The sequence below is a fragment of the Fukomys damarensis genome, unplaced genomic scaffold (assembly GCF_012274545.1).
Source record: "Fukomys damarensis isolate Sample0158 unplaced genomic scaffold, DMR_v1.0_HiC HiC_scaffold_8, whole genome shotgun sequence".
Classification (NCBI taxonomy): domain Eukaryota; kingdom Metazoa; phylum Chordata; class Mammalia; order Rodentia; family Bathyergidae; genus Fukomys; species Fukomys damarensis.
In genome coordinates, this window is record NW_022900920.1 from 20697371 (window position 1) to 20715125 (window position 17755).

General features: G+C 36.7%; 1 protein-coding gene across 4 annotated transcripts in view; it reads right to left on the reverse strand.

Annotated features, from left to right (window-relative positions):
- The window catches only part of LOC104869357 (pancreatic triacylglycerol lipase), a 35038-nt gene that overhangs the window by 8641 nt on the left and 8642 nt on the right, over positions 1 to 17755 (reverse strand). For all 4 annotated transcript variants that reach the window (XM_033761397.1, XM_033761395.1, XM_019209041.1 and 1 more), the window contains exons 7-12: positions 17468 to 17587; positions 17235 to 17354; positions 16515 to 16633; positions 14210 to 14339; positions 12724 to 12832; positions 11983 to 12147 (exon numbers count right to left, since the gene is read on the reverse strand). In XM_033761397.1, coding sequence (XP_033617288.1) covers positions 11983 to 12147; positions 12724 to 12832; positions 14210 to 14339; positions 16515 to 16633; positions 17235 to 17354; positions 17468 to 17587 — 763 coding nt within the window. The remainder of the gene's footprint in view (positions 1 to 11982; positions 12148 to 12723; positions 12833 to 14209; positions 14340 to 16514; positions 16634 to 17234; positions 17355 to 17467; positions 17588 to 17755) is intronic.

A 17755-nucleotide genomic window follows, 5' to 3' on the forward strand; every position in this document is an offset into this window, starting at 1 on the left:
AAAAAAAAAAAAAAAAAAGGCACTGAAATATCCAAAGCAAAACTCAACAACAACAACAAAACCAAAACAAAGTTAAAAAAAAAAAAAAGCTGAAGGCATTACACTGCTTAACTTGAAAATATACCACAAAGCTTTATCAACCGCAATATCGGAGTACTGACTTAAAAACAGATACAGAAAAGAATAGAGAGCCCAGAGACAAGGACTATATTCCTAACCCTTTACATTATCGTCCTGACAGTCATCGTAATAATTTCCTCACTGTGCTGTTTCTCTCAAGAAGTCTTACATGTTTATACTTAGACATGTACTACACTCTACATGGACCTTCTGTGTGGACAGAATAATGAAAAATCAAGGAAATATGTGACAATGAGGACACTACCTTATGAATGACATATTGAAACTGAAAATTCAACATGATGGTGACTGAGAGTACCACTTATGCCTTAGTAAAAAAAATTTTTTTAAATAGAGAAATTGTGAAGCAAATTGTATGGAAGCCCCTTCTTTTCGCACTAGTCTTCTGCAATAGGCTCCCAAAGACCAGACCAAAACAGAAGGGAATCACTTGTTCTAAGTGTCGTGAAAGCTTAGTGTCATAAGGAAGGCTTCCCTGTTTTAACATTACAAAGAAAGTAACTTTGACATTATTAACATTTCTTTATTTTCTTTTTCCCTTCTTCTGCCCTTTTCTGTTTATACAGCCAAACTCTCTTCAGCTCATTAGAGCACTTGTTCCATTTCAAAGAAAAGAAGTGTCATCTAATTCAAGAACTGCAAATAAAAGCCAATTATATCTTTAAACTTGTTATATATTATGTAGATAGTATGCAAAATATGTTATCTTTTTGCTTGCTAGCATTTGATATTGTGCAAGCGGGGGGCAAATCTGTATACAAGTGGTAGAAGGATTTGAGAGGAAAAGAAATACTTGTGCAGTCTTAAACTTATGTTGTAATAAAAAAACAGAACTGAATCCTAGCATTGCATATAACAAAAGGCAAGGATGGGAGGAGAATCAGCATGGGGGTAAAGCTGGCAGTAGATCCTAGCCACTCTGAAACCCATAATTGAGACATCTAGAAAACAACTACTTAGTGAGGAAAAAAGGAGAACTCCAGGAGTGAAAAAAGAGAGCATATGAATTCTGAAAATAATGGAGAAACAGAAGACAGCATGGAGAACAGAACAAACCAGTCTGAAATGTTAATCCCAGTTCCCCTGGATTGGGGAGACCAAACTCCATAAGCACAAGGTAAGCCTGGAAAGAGCCAGTAGCCCCAGTGATAAACAACCAACCAGCTATGCTAGCACAAGGAAAACCCCACTGTTACTGTAAGCTGCAAACAGTATGGGATTTTATTCTGAAAGTGACTCTGACATAGTCATAATGTAGTCAGAGACCACCCGAGGGGTGGGAAACAGGAAGAGTCCTGGGCCCTTTTCTGCCACTCACTACAAGCATGGTTTGTGTTTTCCTCTGCAGTAAAGAGTTAAATGCCATTTTGGTTATGAACCATGACTCTTCACTTGGCCCTACAGATGCCCAATAGGCAACTATATCCTTTGTTACTATTCATCTTGAGTCCATTATTTTCCCAGCTCTGCATAGGGTTATGCTGATCATTTAGGGAGAGAATCTATTTAACAATTGGCCAGACAGGGTTGATTAGCTCTCAATTTACAGGATCTCATCCCCTTTGAGGACCAAGTACACCAAGATAAGAGGTTTACAAGGACATTAAACTACATGTGGAAATCTCCAGCCATCATCCTAAACCTATAATCACCTGGCTTCCAGACAAAGTAAGGCCCTACATGACTAAGACCACTGTAGACAGAGCCATTTCTTTCCTGGCAAGGAAACCATCCTTCAACCATAAAAATTCCAGGACCGAGAGTGAAGCAATGATCAACTGGACCTTGGCCCATGAACTAACCCTTGAAATCTGGCCTCCCACTTTGCAGTTAGTAAGGTCTGAATCCCTGTATTAGAGTGTGCCTCCCCCAGTGACCTAAACTGGAGTCCATTGCTACCTTCCCTCTAATTTTCCAACTAAAGATTTTTTTTCCTGTAAATTTGTGCTTTAGTTTTAATACCCATTTCTACTAAAGCAAGGACTCATGTTAGCTGATGACAACTCCTTCGACATGGAGAAGAAATCCGCTGTAGCAGCCACCACCATATTTAGGAGTCTTGTAATCAGATGCCATTTTGAGAAGGGGTTTATTGTTTAAGACTGAGCCATTCTAGAAATCAGAAATCACAGAACAACTACACTTCAGAATGTTTAGGTTCTCCTTGCTGCAGCGACGAGGTGAAAGATGCTACATGAGGCAGTTATAGAGGTGGGGTGCTATTACGACTTGGGTCTAGATGTCCCCCCAAAGCCTAACATGGTCATAGGCTTGAGGTAGAGTGCGAAACTGGAATTGATTCATGATACAATGCTAGGCGCATGGGCACTAGGATTAAGGGTGTGGGTACTGCTCACCCTAAGTAGCCTGAATGAAAGAGGCATGCTGGTGTGAGAAACTGAAAGTGTAAATAAGGAGCTAAAGGAATAATAGGTATTGTGCAATAGGAAGAAAAATATGAGAAAAGAAAAAAATGGAAACAGTCTTTGTAGATAGGGAGAAGTGGAGGGGTTGAAGGGAGGGCAGGGGAATGGGGGAAAATGAGATCTAAAATAGATTATATAAAGGTACAAATTTCCAATGATGAATGTCATTACGTTGTGTACCTAAAATGTACCAATAAAATTAGTAGTAAGAAACAGATAAAAGGGGGAGAAAGATGCTAGTAACTCCCCTTGTTGCCTTTGCTGCCTTGTGCATACCATGTTGTTTCTCCTCTGCAGTGCCCGTTTGCCATCCCTGCCTTAGAACCGGCTGATCGTGGACTGAAATCTCTATGAACTGTAAGCTAAATGAACCCCTTCCCTTCCAACTTTTGGTGTTGGGTTTTTTTGTCTCAGCAGCAACAGAAAAGTAACTAGCACAGGTGCCTGGTCAGAAACCTTCTGGAAGCAGTGGGAAGTACAGACCATGCAGGACACAGTGGTTGGCAGTACTGCTCTCTGTGATGAGGAGCCAGGCCTGTCATGGGAGTTTCTGAGTGGTCAGTGTCTAAAAGGGCCGAGACCAACTTTAGTGGATTTATTGGCTCCCCCTGCTGCCTATTTCCAGTACAGAATTCAGTGGTCTGTTTGCTTTCCTCATCTACCAGTGTGATCAGGAATTTACTTCTGCTGGGGCATTTGCCAGGTTCCTATGTATACAGTGGGACCTCTGGAGCAAGAGGGGCACCTCATGACCCCACAGGCCACAAGTTATTTGGGGATGGCAATGGCTTAGAGAGAACAGAATGACACCAAAGAACAACAGAAGCCTTTAGGCTGAATGTAGCCCTAAGGCAGACAAGGTACCATGGACTGAGTCACCCAGTGGGAGTCAGGGCAAATCTCAGCATTCACATTTTAACAGGCCCCATTTGTGACTCACGAATCCTTCCCCCATCTGGCAAATTCCAATACTACACATCCTGGAAAGAAACTAATCACCCAAACACCTCAACGTGGAAGGATATTTTAAGTTTATTTGTTTTTGGTTTTGTTTTGTGTTTTTAAATTGTTTTCTTTTTCTTCTTTCTTAAAATATTTTCTTGCACCTTATCAAATAATAATGAAATGAAACTAGAAATCAACACCAAGAGAAACCACAGAAATTATGTTAAAGTATAGAAATGAAAAAATTCCGTTTTGAGCAACTAGTTGGTTAATGAAGAAATCAGATAAGAAATTTACAAATTCCTAGAAATGAAAATGGAAACAAAGCATACTACAGCCCATGAGATACAATAAAGGCAGTTCTAAAAGGGAAATTTATAGCTCTAGTGTCTACATCAAAAAATCAGGACAATCTCAAGTAGGTAGATAACCAAATAATGCATCTCAATATCTTAGTAAAACCAGAGGAAATCAAAACCAAAGCCAACAGAAGAAAAAAAAAAATAAAGAAGATCAGAGCCAAAATGACTGAAATATAGACTAAAAGAACAATATACAGGAAACCGGAGATCAATATCCTTAATGAACAGAGTTTAAAAATCCTCAAAAAAAATACAGACCAAATTCAATGGCATGTTAAAAAGATCATACACCATGATCAATTTGTTTTCATTGGTTGCAAGGATGGTTCAATATATACCAGGAGGCAAGAATAGGTCAACATATACAAACCAATGTACATAATACACTACATAAATAGAATTATGATTAAAAATGACACAGAAAAATAAAATTGACACATAAAAAGGCTTCAACAAAATCCAACCCTTCATGCTAAAAGCCAGATGAAACTAGGTCTAACTGGATCATTTCTTAATATAACAAAGGTCATGTACCACAGACCCACAACTGACATCATTCTGAATGGGAAAAATTTGGAAGTTTTTCCTCTAAAACAAGAAAGGAAGCAAGGATTCCCTTCTCACATCCCTATTTCATATTTTAGCTGTAGCAATTAGGCGAGAGAAATAAATAGAAGACATAAACTTATCCTTGTTTGCAGATGATATGATTTTAGATTTAAAAGACCATAAATACCCCATTAAAAGATTTTTAGAGCAGAGAAACAAATTCAGCAAAGTAGTGGATTATAAATTCAACATTAAAAATTTTTCTCTATCCTAATATGTAATGTTCAGCAGAGAAAGAAGCTAGGAAAGTAATCCCATTCATAATGGCTTTAAACTTTGGAATCAATCTAACCAAGGAGATGAAAGACCTCTACAGTGAAAATTTCAGAACACTGAAGAAAGAAATTGAGGAAAACATCAGAAATTGGAAAGAGTTCCTATGTTCATGGATTGGCAGAATTAAAATTGTTAAAACATCTTTATTATCATAAGCAACCTATAAAATCAATGCAATCCCCCTCAAAATACCAATGATTTCTTCACATAACTAGAGTGAAAAAAAATAGTAAAATTCATATTGAAACACAAATGACCCAGAATAGTCAAAGCAATCCAAAGAAAAGAATAATGCTGGAGGTGTCACAAAACTCAATTCTAAATTATCCTACAAAGCCATAGTAAGGAAAATACCATGGCACTGGAACAAAACTAGACACGTAGGTCATGGAACAGAATAGAGGACACAGAAACAAACCCACAGAACTACAGCCATCTCATTCTGGACACAGGAGCCAAGAGTGAATGTCAGAGAAAAGAGAGCCTCTTTAACAAATGGTACTAGGAAAACTGAATATTCACCTGCAGAAGATTGAAACCGAATCCCTACCTTTCATACTACAAAAAAAATTCATAGTGCATCAAAGACCTGAACTTTGAAACTGCGAAAAAAAAAAAAAAAACAGGGGGAACCCTTGAGAGCATAGGCAAAAACTTTTTGAATAGAACTGCAATACCAGAGGAAATAGCAGCAAGAACCCAAAACAAAACAAAACAAAAGGGACTACATCAAATTAAAAAGTCTCCACACAGCATAAGAAACAACAATGAAGAGACAGCTGAAAGCAGAGGTGGCGAACCTATGGCACGCACGCTGCAAGTGGGTTGTTTGTATCACTGAAAGCTCTAAAAGGTTTGCCATCACTGGCCTACAGCATAGAAGAAAATATTTACCAGCTACTTTTCTGACAGATTAATATTTAGAATTTATAAAGAACTAAAAAACCTTAAGTAGCCCACCAAATCAAATAACTCAGTCAATAAATGGGCAAATGAATTGAATGGAAACTTCTCAAAAGTACAAATGACCAGTAAGTACAATATATGAAAAAATGTCCAACATATTTAGCCATCGGGGAAATACAAATCAAAACTACATTGAGATTCCACTCTTCCAGGCAGAAGGCCTATCCTATTATCAAGAATACAAAAAAACAATAAATACTGGCAAATGCTCAAGGGAAAGGAACCCTTCCACATTTGGGAACACCTAGATTCCCCACAAAATAGCTTGGAAACAGAAGCAAGCATGAGCTGTATTGAAAATGGTGTGCTGAAAGTGAATCATTTAAATACAGTCTGCTCTGTCCTTTCAAACTGACTCCTGCCTTAAGAGAAGTAAAAATCCACGTAGGGCTCCAAAAATAAGAATACCTTCCAAAAATTTACTTTATTCAGAAATAGGTAAATAATTTGAGTAAACAGTTCACTTAAAGTAATTCAACTTGCAAACACCTTCATTATGATAAAAATGATTGTATTTCTTAACAAAGAAGTTTTTAAATAGATGTAATATTCAAATTTATTCATTTTAAACTCCTGTACTCCTTCTTACACTGGAGCAATTTGCAGGTACTATTTTTATTCATTGGTTTTATTATTCATCATTGTTATTAATGCTATAGAGTATTTTCATGCACTACTCAGAGTAATTACAGTTGTAGACATTTATTAAGTAGACTCATGTTGAGAATTGCGCTGATTTCTTTGTGAAGAAATACAGTACCTTTAAAAGTGCAGTCTGTCTACCGACAATGTCAAAGCTCATATTTCTAACCCAGACCTCTGTCTTTAGCTTCGTGCTCATCGATCCAACTGTACACCTCACAGAGCCAATTGGACATCTAATGAAACTTGGACATGTGACATAATTAAAGAGGATCTTCTGACTTTCCTCATTAGCATTTCCCTCCGAGATTATTCCCCTTTTCAGTCAATGGCAATTTCATGCTTTCCGTTGTGAGGATGACCCCGAAGTAAGACTCCTTGCTTTCATTCATGTATTCATTCTTCCTTCACCTAGTCCACTTAAAACAAACACACGGGCCTCACCGAAGCCTAAGGGCGGGCCCTGCCTGATTTAAGCCAATCAGCACATTACACCTTCCTTGCCACAGGCCAATCAGAAGAAATCTTTGGAAATTTTTTTCAGAATAGATGGAAAGAAGGATGCGCTCTCTTTTACTGGATGTGAAAGAAGTCAATAACCTCCTTACTGTAGATGGTCATCCTTCAAATGTGAGGGTGACCAGTTTAAATTGGAGCTTTTGATTCATGCAAGAGGTTCATGCATAGGAAAGGCTGAAAGCCCTCATATTTGATTAACAAGTGATTTTGGTGAAACACTGAATGAAAGGTGTTTTCAGTTTTTCATATTCTTCTGCCTCATCTATGATATTCCCTCTTCCCATGTCATCTTGGCAACTTCTCCCATCACGTAAGGCCTTTAGTGTTCTTTTTTATGGTATTACTTTTGGGGTACAGCTCAATTTTAAATATCTGGCCCTAATGGATTCATTCATTCTTTCCCTTATTGGAATGCTTAGAAATTAACAAATGTACAGATGTGCTATACACAGAAGTGAACCTGCAATGACAACATGCCACGATAAATGTGGAGAAGGGGTAAATTTTAGGTGCAGTGGGAGTGTAGGAGAGACTTTATAGGAGTTGTAAACAATGTGGCGAAGAGGCTTCCTGGATAAGATAATGTCTATACAAAGAAATGAGAACCATTAGAAGTTAAACAGATTGAAAAACATGGAAAATCATTCTAGAAAAAAAGTTTGTCCAAATGCTCAGCAGCATCTGAGATTAAAGCTGTCTTTGGAGACAGGTCTAGAATACGAAGTTCCAGAGGGAATAATAGGCTGAGAAGTGAGCCTGGAGTCTGAGGTGAGAGTCAGACCAAGAGGGACCAGAAAAACTCACATAGGGTGGTGGATTCTGCCCTCAGGATCACAAGGGGCCCTTTGATATGTGCTTTGAGAAGATCAAATAGACTGCAGAGAGTCAAGGGGTTTGGGGAAACCCTACTGAGAGCAGTTCAGAAGCACCAGATGCATCTCATCCTCATTTCCTTTCGTGGCATCACTCTGGACCTGTCTGATTAGGAGCAGCACAAAACTTTAAGATGATGTGAACCGTGGCAAAGTTTGGTACTTTCCTCATGGGCCTACCAAAAGAGGGTACCTTTTGGGCCTGGAAATCTGACTTCAGTGATCAGACTATCGGTTATATTTATAGTGGACACGATGGCAGTGTCATGGAAGCTGTATTCCCAAGCTCAAATGCCATGCTTTAGCAAAATTTCACAATTATTTGTGGTTCTTCAGATCAGTTGCAGATTTTGGATTTTAATCACTCTATCCAAAAGTTTCATTGGCAATAATGGACATTGATGAGAAAAGACATAATGTATTGCTTCACCTCCACATTTTATTAGTACTGATTCAATGGCCACATGTCACCAGTGTCCTAACATGAGTAGAGGGTGAGCAGAACGTCCTCCCTCACTGTTTCTTGACTGCAGAAGTTGAATCTGTGAAGGGAGAACATCAAAAGGTCACCACTTCCTGGAAGCAAGCTTTGGCGTTTAGCCTGACAAGAGTTACGGCTTTCTTCTCTCATTCCTGCAACCTGAGAAACGTTACACCTGTGCTCAAGGCCAGACACTGACTACAGGAGGCCTCTAATGGAGAAGATTGAATCTCCTCTCCAATCTTGTAATACAGCTGTGCGAATAGCTTGGAGAGGAATCACTGATCACACCCTAAAGAATGGGAAGAGTCTGAGTTTTTTTTGGGGGGTACTGGGGATCAAACTTTGGACCTTGCATTTGTGAGGCAGGTGGCAGAACCACTGAGCTAAATCCTGGCCCTCATTTTCCATTTAACACTTTCAGACCATGGTTCACTGTGGAAAATTGAAATTGCGGAAAGCAAAACTTTGAAGAGAAAACTACTGTAACTAGGAGCAGCATGGTTGAACTATTCATGGGCCTGTATTTGGCTATTTTAAATTGTCAAATTGTGTTCCAAAGTCTTTTTATCATTTTATATTTCAGTATATGAGAATTTAAGATTCTTGTTATCCTCAACATTGCTGGATATTGTCAATCTTTTACATTTTAGCCATTTATGTAGTTTTATGATGGTATATCACTATTTTAATTGGCTTTTTCTTATGGCTAATAATGCGTCTTTTTCTGTCATTTCTCTTTATGAAATTTACTTGTATTTTTATATTTAAGGTTCACTTAAGGTAGGCACAGTTATTTGGATATTGACTTTTTAAAATCTAATATGACAATTTCTACCTTCCAATCTTAGTGTTTAGGCCATTTTTATTTAATATAATAATTGGTAGGTTCAGCATAACTATTGCCTTTCTATTTGTTTTCTATTTTTCCCTATGTCCTTTGTTTTCTTTTACTTTTCATGTTGTCTTTTAAATTGTTTTGTTCTCAATTTCCTTAGCTTGTTTGCCATAGTTCATTGTTTTATTGTCGTAGGGATTGCTTTAGAATTGAGAGCATATATTTTTATCTTGTTACATTCTAACTCTAAGTTATATAACCAGTTCACATATGGTAGAGCTAACTTGTAATAGTATATTTCCACTATTCTTCTCTTGCTCTTTATGATGTTGTCATATGCTTTACCTAGACATAAAACTGTATACACCCCCAAAATATTGCTATAATTTTTAAATACTCAGATTATTTTGTTGTTGTTGCTTTTTCTTAATTGGTGTTGGGAATTGAACACAGGGCTTTGTGTATGCCAAATAGATGTGTGATAGACCTACATTTCCATCTCCTAGTCAGTTATTTTAAGAGAGAAATATGTAAGGAGATTTTACAATCTTGCGTATTTTCAATGTGGTTAACATTTACTATTCTCCTAATTCTTTTCTGTAGATTCTTTCCAAGTACTACCACTTTCTTGTGCCCCAAATCCTTCCATGAATAGTTCTTGTAGTACTGACCTTCTGGTGATAAATTCTTTCAATGTTGGTATGTTCAAAAAGTCTTAATTTCACCTTTATTTTTCAAATATATTTTGGTGGGCATAAGTTCTCTGTTGAACTTTTTCCTTTCAATACTTTACAGATGTTATTATACTGCCTTTGGTTTATATTGCATCTGACAAATCTGCTAAATTTTTATTTTCCTGTATGTAACGTGACCTTTTTCTACTGTTGCTTTTAAGGTTTTTTTTTTTTTTCTTTATAAATGCCCCAATACCGGGGATCAAACTCAGGACCTTGTGTTTGTGAGGCAGGCATGGTGCCACCAAACTAAATCCTTGGCCCTGTAAATGATTTTGAGTAATTTGATCCTTGTGTGTGTTTCTGCTTTCTTCATGTTTCATGATATTATTATGATGATGATGATTTAATTTGTTTCTTTATAGTTTTTACCGAGTTTGATGATTGTGGAGCCATTATTCTTGCAATATATTTTTCTATGACTCTGCCTTTGATGCCTTTAAAAACAAGTACATTGATACTCTTGAACTTTCCCATAGGCCACTGATATTCTCTGCATTTAAAAAATTCTTTTATTTCTATTTCAATTTAGATAGTCTCTATTACATCTCCAATTCAGTAGTCTTTTCTTTCACAATTGTAATCTTCTGTAAATTATATTCTTGAGATTAAAATTTTTATCTACATAATTTTTTGGTGGATCTTTTTTAATTTTTATTTTTTAAGGAGGTGTTTTTTAACATGTGCCATTCGTCTACCGGCTTTTTTGAACTAACGGAATAGATGTCTACTAACTACTTTAATGTCCCCATCTAACATCTCTGTCAATTCTGGTCAGGTATTACTTCATTGATTACTTTTGTCATGATAAGTTATATTGTCCTCCTATTTTTACAGCTGGAACCTTTGATTAACATCACTTATTGTGGATTTTGTCTTGTTGGCTGCTGGATAATTTTGTATCTCTATAAATCTTATTATGCTTTGTTCAGGGACACAGTTAAATTATTTGGAAATAATTTAATGATTCCAAGTCTTGCTAAATCTAGACTAATAATTCCCACTGAGAAACAAACCCTTTTTAAATATTCTACTCAGTGTCTCTTGAATTATAAGATTTTCCAGTCTTGTTGATGGAAACAAACATTTTTCTCAGCCCTGCCAGACACTGGGCATTGTTCTCTAATCCTTCCAAGTGGCTATTTCCCTGGCCATGGCTACTTTGCTTACATGTATGGTTGATCAGCCCTGTGCTGACTATTAAAGGGCGACTTTCAGAACTCTAGGAGTCTCCATTCACAATTCTGTACTCTCTCAAAGGCTGTACTATGAAACCTATTGGCCTTAGGTTCTCTAATTCTTACCTCTGCCTCCTCAATTTAGTGACTGTCGATTTCAGCCTACATGCCTGCCTCTTGGCTGTGTCATACCCTGGAAACTCTCTCAAGGTAGTAAGGTGGGATAATTTTAAGATTCCTCTTTGTTTTCTGTCTCTCAAGCAGCACTGTCTTTTACTGCTGGAAGTTCAATGCTCTGAAAACTTTTGTTTCATGTATTTATCTGGATCTTTGATTGTTCATTTGGGAAGGTAAATGTGATGTCTTTGCTCCATCTTTGCCAGAAACAAAAGTCTCCTCAGTGGATTTTTATGAGAGTAAAGTATATTCAATGACAGAAGAACCAGTCCTCTCTGCTTTTGAATTTGCCTTAACACTCATATACCCTTAAGCTAATACTGTATGATTATTCCACTTTTTTTGTGTGTGTGTGTGGGCATCCAGTGGCCTGGACTCCAGTAATGGTTAGAACAAAGGGTAGATCTTCTGGACCTTTCTCTTCTCCCAAAAGACCTGTGACACAGAGTAGCCTATTTCTGTTCCTTGATAGCTTAGATAAGCTCCTGATGATTTAAGTAGTAGTTTGATAAACCATGAAGTTTGGAGATGATGTATGCATTAATTATATACCTACCAAAAAGCTTATCTGGCCCTTTAAATGGATCAGGATGCTGGATTCTCACTCTAACAATTTGTATCAGGTAACATAACACTTACCTACAGATCTATTAAAGTTCTGTACTTTCTCCTAAAGACACAGTAGATATTAGGTAGCAGCTGTGCCTCAGGTACAGGAGAACCACTGTAGAAAGTAATCTAAAGGAGAATTTCAGTGGAAATAGGATTGTAAACACTATTCAGTCCTTCCCATTCCTTTGGCTTTTTATTACTTACTCTCTGCCGTCATTTCTGGTCACCGTGATCCTTGATGCTCCCACTTTAGGTCGGGTTAGGTTGATCACATTGTTGTACCAAATAAATTTAATCTTCTCTAAGTCCCCAACATCCACATCACAGTCAATCTGATTAATATAACTATTTCCTGGTTTAAGAGAGCCGCTGGGGAGTAAAGAAATTAATAAAAATGTACATGAATATACACAGAATAATATCTATAAATATAAACATACATAGGCATATATGTACAAATATTTCTAAAACAGCTTTCAATAAATCTCTAGCTAAGACGATTAATAGTAAATTCATCATTCTGAGGTATTAAATAAATTCTCACATGTATGTTAATTCAGTATTGTTTTGCTTGACCTCAATGATTCATAAAACTTTAGTCATCTTCACTTTAGTGAAACTTCTAAAATGAGTCATAATCTTTCCCATTTAATATATGATCATTATGTCATATTTTACCCACTGTTTTGTGAAGAAAATTGTTTTTTATTATAAACCAGATGCCGGGCATCAAAGTAAGTATTAATGATTTTCTCAAAAATATAAAGAAAAAAATCTAGAACTAGAATTCTGAAATGCATTAAAGTGAACATGTGAAAGGATGTCTTTCTTTTTTATTAGATGTGACAGTATTCAATTCTCATCTGACAAAGAATAATCAAACTTCTAATAATATGCATGAGTAGTGTTCAAACATTTAAGAAGCTCAACAAACATTTTACTCACTTGTAAATTTCATACTGTTTAGAGTTTCCCCAATTTCCATACAAAGAAACCAGGACATGTCCTCTAACCTTCTCTCCTGACAATGTGACAGCTACCTGATACCTCCAATCTGCACAGGACAAAAAATTGGCAAAATTTTAACTTGTAGAGAAGACACACTGAAAACTGGTTAATTTCCATCTTATTACTGCAGAATTTTGGAAACTTCATACACGATGCTGCTTTTTTATTCAGGAAATAGTCATAGTGATTCCTTTATCTAAGTGTTCAGAGGATAGGTACTGAAGAGTGGAGGATGTGCAGAATCTTTCCAAAGTTAACCAAAAAATTATTTAAGCCAAGGGACTAAGAAATATATTTTGCTTAAAATTTATCAATGTAACAATTTGTTCCTCAATGGTTTAAGAACATTTTCTCCAAAGGTACTGGAAAGATACTAGAGTGTGACATTTTCATTAGTTTGCTTTATTTTCATTGATCACTAAAATTTAGAGTACTGTTCTCTTTGTGTCTGAATAGATAAATATTTGTTTAAAAATTCACTAATTCAAATTTCCATCATCCTTGAAAATACACCAATTTAGGAAGACAAAAATAAGTTCTTTTGATACTAGTCAATAATAAACCTCAATTTTTTTGCCACTCAGCTCTAGCTAGGGACAAATTGGGAATGGGATGAAAGTTTGTCCTCAGTTTTCAGTTTTCATAATCATCAATGTAGTTTTCTTCCTCTGTTAGCCTCTGTACCATTTCAGTATCCTCTAATTCCCATCACCCATGGTATGGAACTGGGAACCTTGCCCTAACTGAGTAAATCTGAATCTAGAGAATGTTCAAATTGCCTATAAACAAACAAACAAACAAACTTCCCATGCCTGTACAATAGGTTAATACCTTTGGGGGTGGGAGCACCTTTTCCCAAGCTTTCTACCCCCTGAAGAAAAGTATAAAAATTTTAAATTCCAATCTGTGATGGGTCTCATTTCTCTGAGTGTCCATACACTGTTCTTGAGGGCATCCTAAATCTCTGTTTAATAAATCCTTCTCCTGGCTTTTTTTTTTTTTTTTTGTCATGTCCTAAAAATTTTTTTCCACAGCAGGAGTCAGTACACCTGCTATGAAAAGAGTAGGTGATGTTCCATATTTCAGTCTCTGGAATCTCTCATACCCAGTGCCATGACACAACCACCTCTGTCATCTCTCTCTGGGATTACTTTTCTGCTTGTGCATAAGATCAGTAAAACTTCCAACTCCATAAAAATCCTTCTGTATCAGCACCAGAGTCAACTGGTAAGAAATTTCTTTTTGTCTCATTAACAGTTCAAGACTCAGACTCCATTCTGTTATTCCATTTAGGACATTACATTGAGCGTGCCATTGGCAGAGATTATACAATTTTGCATGGAAAAGCAATTTCACACATTGTCAATGAACATGATAAAACACACAGTACTAAGAATGTAAAGTACATAGAACAGAAACTTACATGAAAAGTTACTCTTATCACCAGTGTTCAGGTAAAATTTTTGGAACATTCCTTTTGTTTTCCCAGAAAATTCATCAGCATAGTGACCCATCTGGGGACATCCTCCATTTGCACAGGGGAAGCACTGGTTCTAGTGAAAATAAATAGTGTACACTTTCTAAGTGAGGTTCCAATGCAAATATTCTAACACCAAATGTGTCCTGATGTAAAAAGGAACTTTGAAAAGGAAACAGTTAGCAAAGTATCTCATTATTCAGGAGGATAAACGAACAGTTTCACTTTTAGAAAGCACAACCCTATTAAAATCATACATGACATGGCACTTACCCCCGCCCCTTGCCTCTTTAAATTGCCCCAATTGTTCAAGATCTTCCTGTTGCTGGTTAGAATTTATTTTAGAAAGATTTCTTAAGAAAGAATAATTAGCTTCTGATATGCAAAATAGGATCCATTAGGAGAACAATGGGCTCAAAAGTCACACTTTTCTTCATTTTTTTTAGCTCCCACTTAACATAAAAAGGATGAAAAAATTCAATTTTCTCATTCTTCTCCCAATATGGAGAAATTACTCTAGCTGGCCATTGAGGCCTAGAATATATTCTCTCTTCCTAAACCAAGGGATTGACTTAAAAGGGGTGAAGAGGGAAGTACAGAGTTGAAGGACAATTATCCCACTCTGGAGGAGAAGCCTACTCCATAGTAAAGACATATGGTGGAATCCTGAATCAATGAACTAGATGATAGACATGGCAGCAGAGTCTTGGATTTGTTTGTTTGTTTTGTTTTGTTTTTTGGTATGGGAAATCAAACTTGAGCTTGTGAGGCAGGCAAGGTGCCAATGAGCTAAATCCCCATCTCAGATTTGGTATCTGTTAAACTAAAGGGAGGCTGAGGGCTGAGCTAGCCACAAAAAAATGGCCAAAGCTCACTAAGGGTATTGCCCAAATCGGAAGCTTAGACTAACCCTAGCTTTCATTTCTAAATGCTTGAAGCATGCCCAGCAATAAGGTAGACACCAAAAGACCCCCAAGCCACTCCCTATGGGGAATTCATAATGACCAGACTACCAGCAGGACTACCTGGCCCAATGCTAGTTTGGAGAGCTTAGGAAAGGGTCCAAAGAAGGAGAAATTTGCAAATTTTTTCTTATAAAGGTGCTGAGAATTACCTAAAGGGACTGTTTATATTATTGAATCAAACTGTTTAACTGTATGAGCCTAAAGCTTTTTGGCTATTTTTTATAGGAAGAAAAAAATAAAATTACATAAAAAAGGGAGGAGGAGGTTTCAGTTATTGATGAATAATTGACCCATAATGTGAATAAAATATCACTCCTCCCTCCCATAATAGCTAGCACGTATTGAAAATAGATTATTGCATTTTCACTCAAGCAATTAACATGTCATTTTGTTAAGTTCTCTGACCAAGTGCTTTGAGGCTACCATTATTATTGATATTTATAGATGAAACTATCTTAGAAAACTGCACTACTTTGCCAAATTCATTCAGCTATTTAATGTTGAAACCAGGGTTCAAGTCCTCTCTCTTCATGACTAAAGTATATCTCCTCTATCATTATCACTTCATCTAACATAGTGCTTACTTGAACTTTTCTTTATTGAATGGCATACAGTACAAATTGGGATTTGAAGAAAAATAATACTAAATATTTGTAAAAGGCAAGAGAGAATTTATGTGCTGTGTTAAAGATCATACAGAAATAAGAATTCAACCTGGATATCCAGAGAATACCAGACAAGATGAAAACTCCAGGAAATATTGGTGACTATGAGAATGCACACAAATACCCAAATGTCTATTATTCTATAGTTCAAAAAGTAAAATTTAAAGAAGATAGCATCATTTAGACACAGCTCAGATTGCCACGAATGAGTTTTCTATTTGCCTATTTAGGATTATTTCCAAAATGAGTTTGAACATTTACCTGATACATAGAGAAGTGATAGAGAACAAGTTAGACAAGAGACACTTCTGTTTACAAGCCCTTTTCGCTAAAGTCCTCTAATGCTACTAAAGTCTTCTAATTACTACTGAAATATAGGCCTGTGATGAAGTATAATAAGTGTGGAACTATAAGCATTCAGTGAATGATGAGTATAGCAGACTACATCAGTTATAAGGAGTGGACGGTCATAAAATTCAAATGGTTGGGCTGGCGGTAGAGTTCAGTGGTATAGTCTGTGTCTAGCATGTACAAGGCACTGTTTGATCCCCAGCACTACAAAAATAAATTAAATTTAAAATAAATACATAAAATTAAAATGAAAAAATCAGTCCAACTTACTGAAGAGAAAGAATCATAAGAGGGACAAGAGAATCCAGCAAAGCCAGTAGGGTTGAGGATGCTATCAGTATAATATTTGTAGCTTCGTAAATGATTACAGGCTGCAAAGTCCCGAGTTCCTGTGAAATCAGACAAGATTACACACCAACAACAGATTTTACTTTTTCAAGTTCTTGTCAGATCAGAATACAGTTTTTCTTTTTGTTTTGTTTTGCAGAACCAGGGATTGAACTCAGGACCCTGTGCTTGCCTGGCAGATGCTGGAGCCACTGAGCTAAAACTCTGGCCCGAGAATACAGTTATCAAATAGATTTCTCTAATTTGTGTGAACTCCTGGAGGTTATAGCACAAAGTCACTTATGAAGTGTATTTATGATTTGTGATGTAATCATAAATTAAGTACTATTTACATTTATAATAGATAATGCCATTTGTTGAATGAAAAGGAAAAATGACTTAAGAAGGAAAGGTTTGGTCCACACAAATTAAAGTACAACTTAATTCCTTCAATTAGGTCCTTGGAAAGTTAACTGCAAATGCGATCTATTTCCCAGTTTTCTCATGACCACTTGTCTCAATGGGAACCTATGTCTCAGAGATGTAATTAGAAGTTCTTTGTTATACACAATGTGAGACCTGTACAATTCCAAAATATTTAGCAAGTCTAGCAAACAAAATACAGATTTTCAATGAAAATCTCTTTGTACACATGAGTTTTACCTTCCCAGATTCCATCTATGTCAACAATCTGAGAGAGAATATTCTTCTGACATCCCGGCATTTCCTTTCCTCCATTTGGAAAGAAATCCAGGTGACCCACAGTTTGGCTCATTCCAAATCCTGGAGAATTTATAAAATAACAATAGGTTCATCTGACGGCATAGCCTCAAGAGACTCTAAAACACTACCATGTAGACTCAGAACCCTCCAAGAGGACAACTTGTGGCACTCACCTAAGTTGGGGATTATTGGGGCACCATCTGTGTGAATTACGTCCACAAATTGGGCATCACTGGGATCTAATCGGACTAGTTCAGGGGTACCCTGAAAGCAAGGTTCAGCTGGATCCAGCCCTATAGGGAACAGAATGTCATCATTCACACATACTCATCTTTCATTATTAGTTACAGGGCTGAGTGTGAGTGCAATATTTGCTCTAATCATAAATTAATGATGGAAAGACATAAACAAGTTCTTCCTTCACTTACTGTTTTCTCAAGAGAAAACTGCTTTTAGTTTTC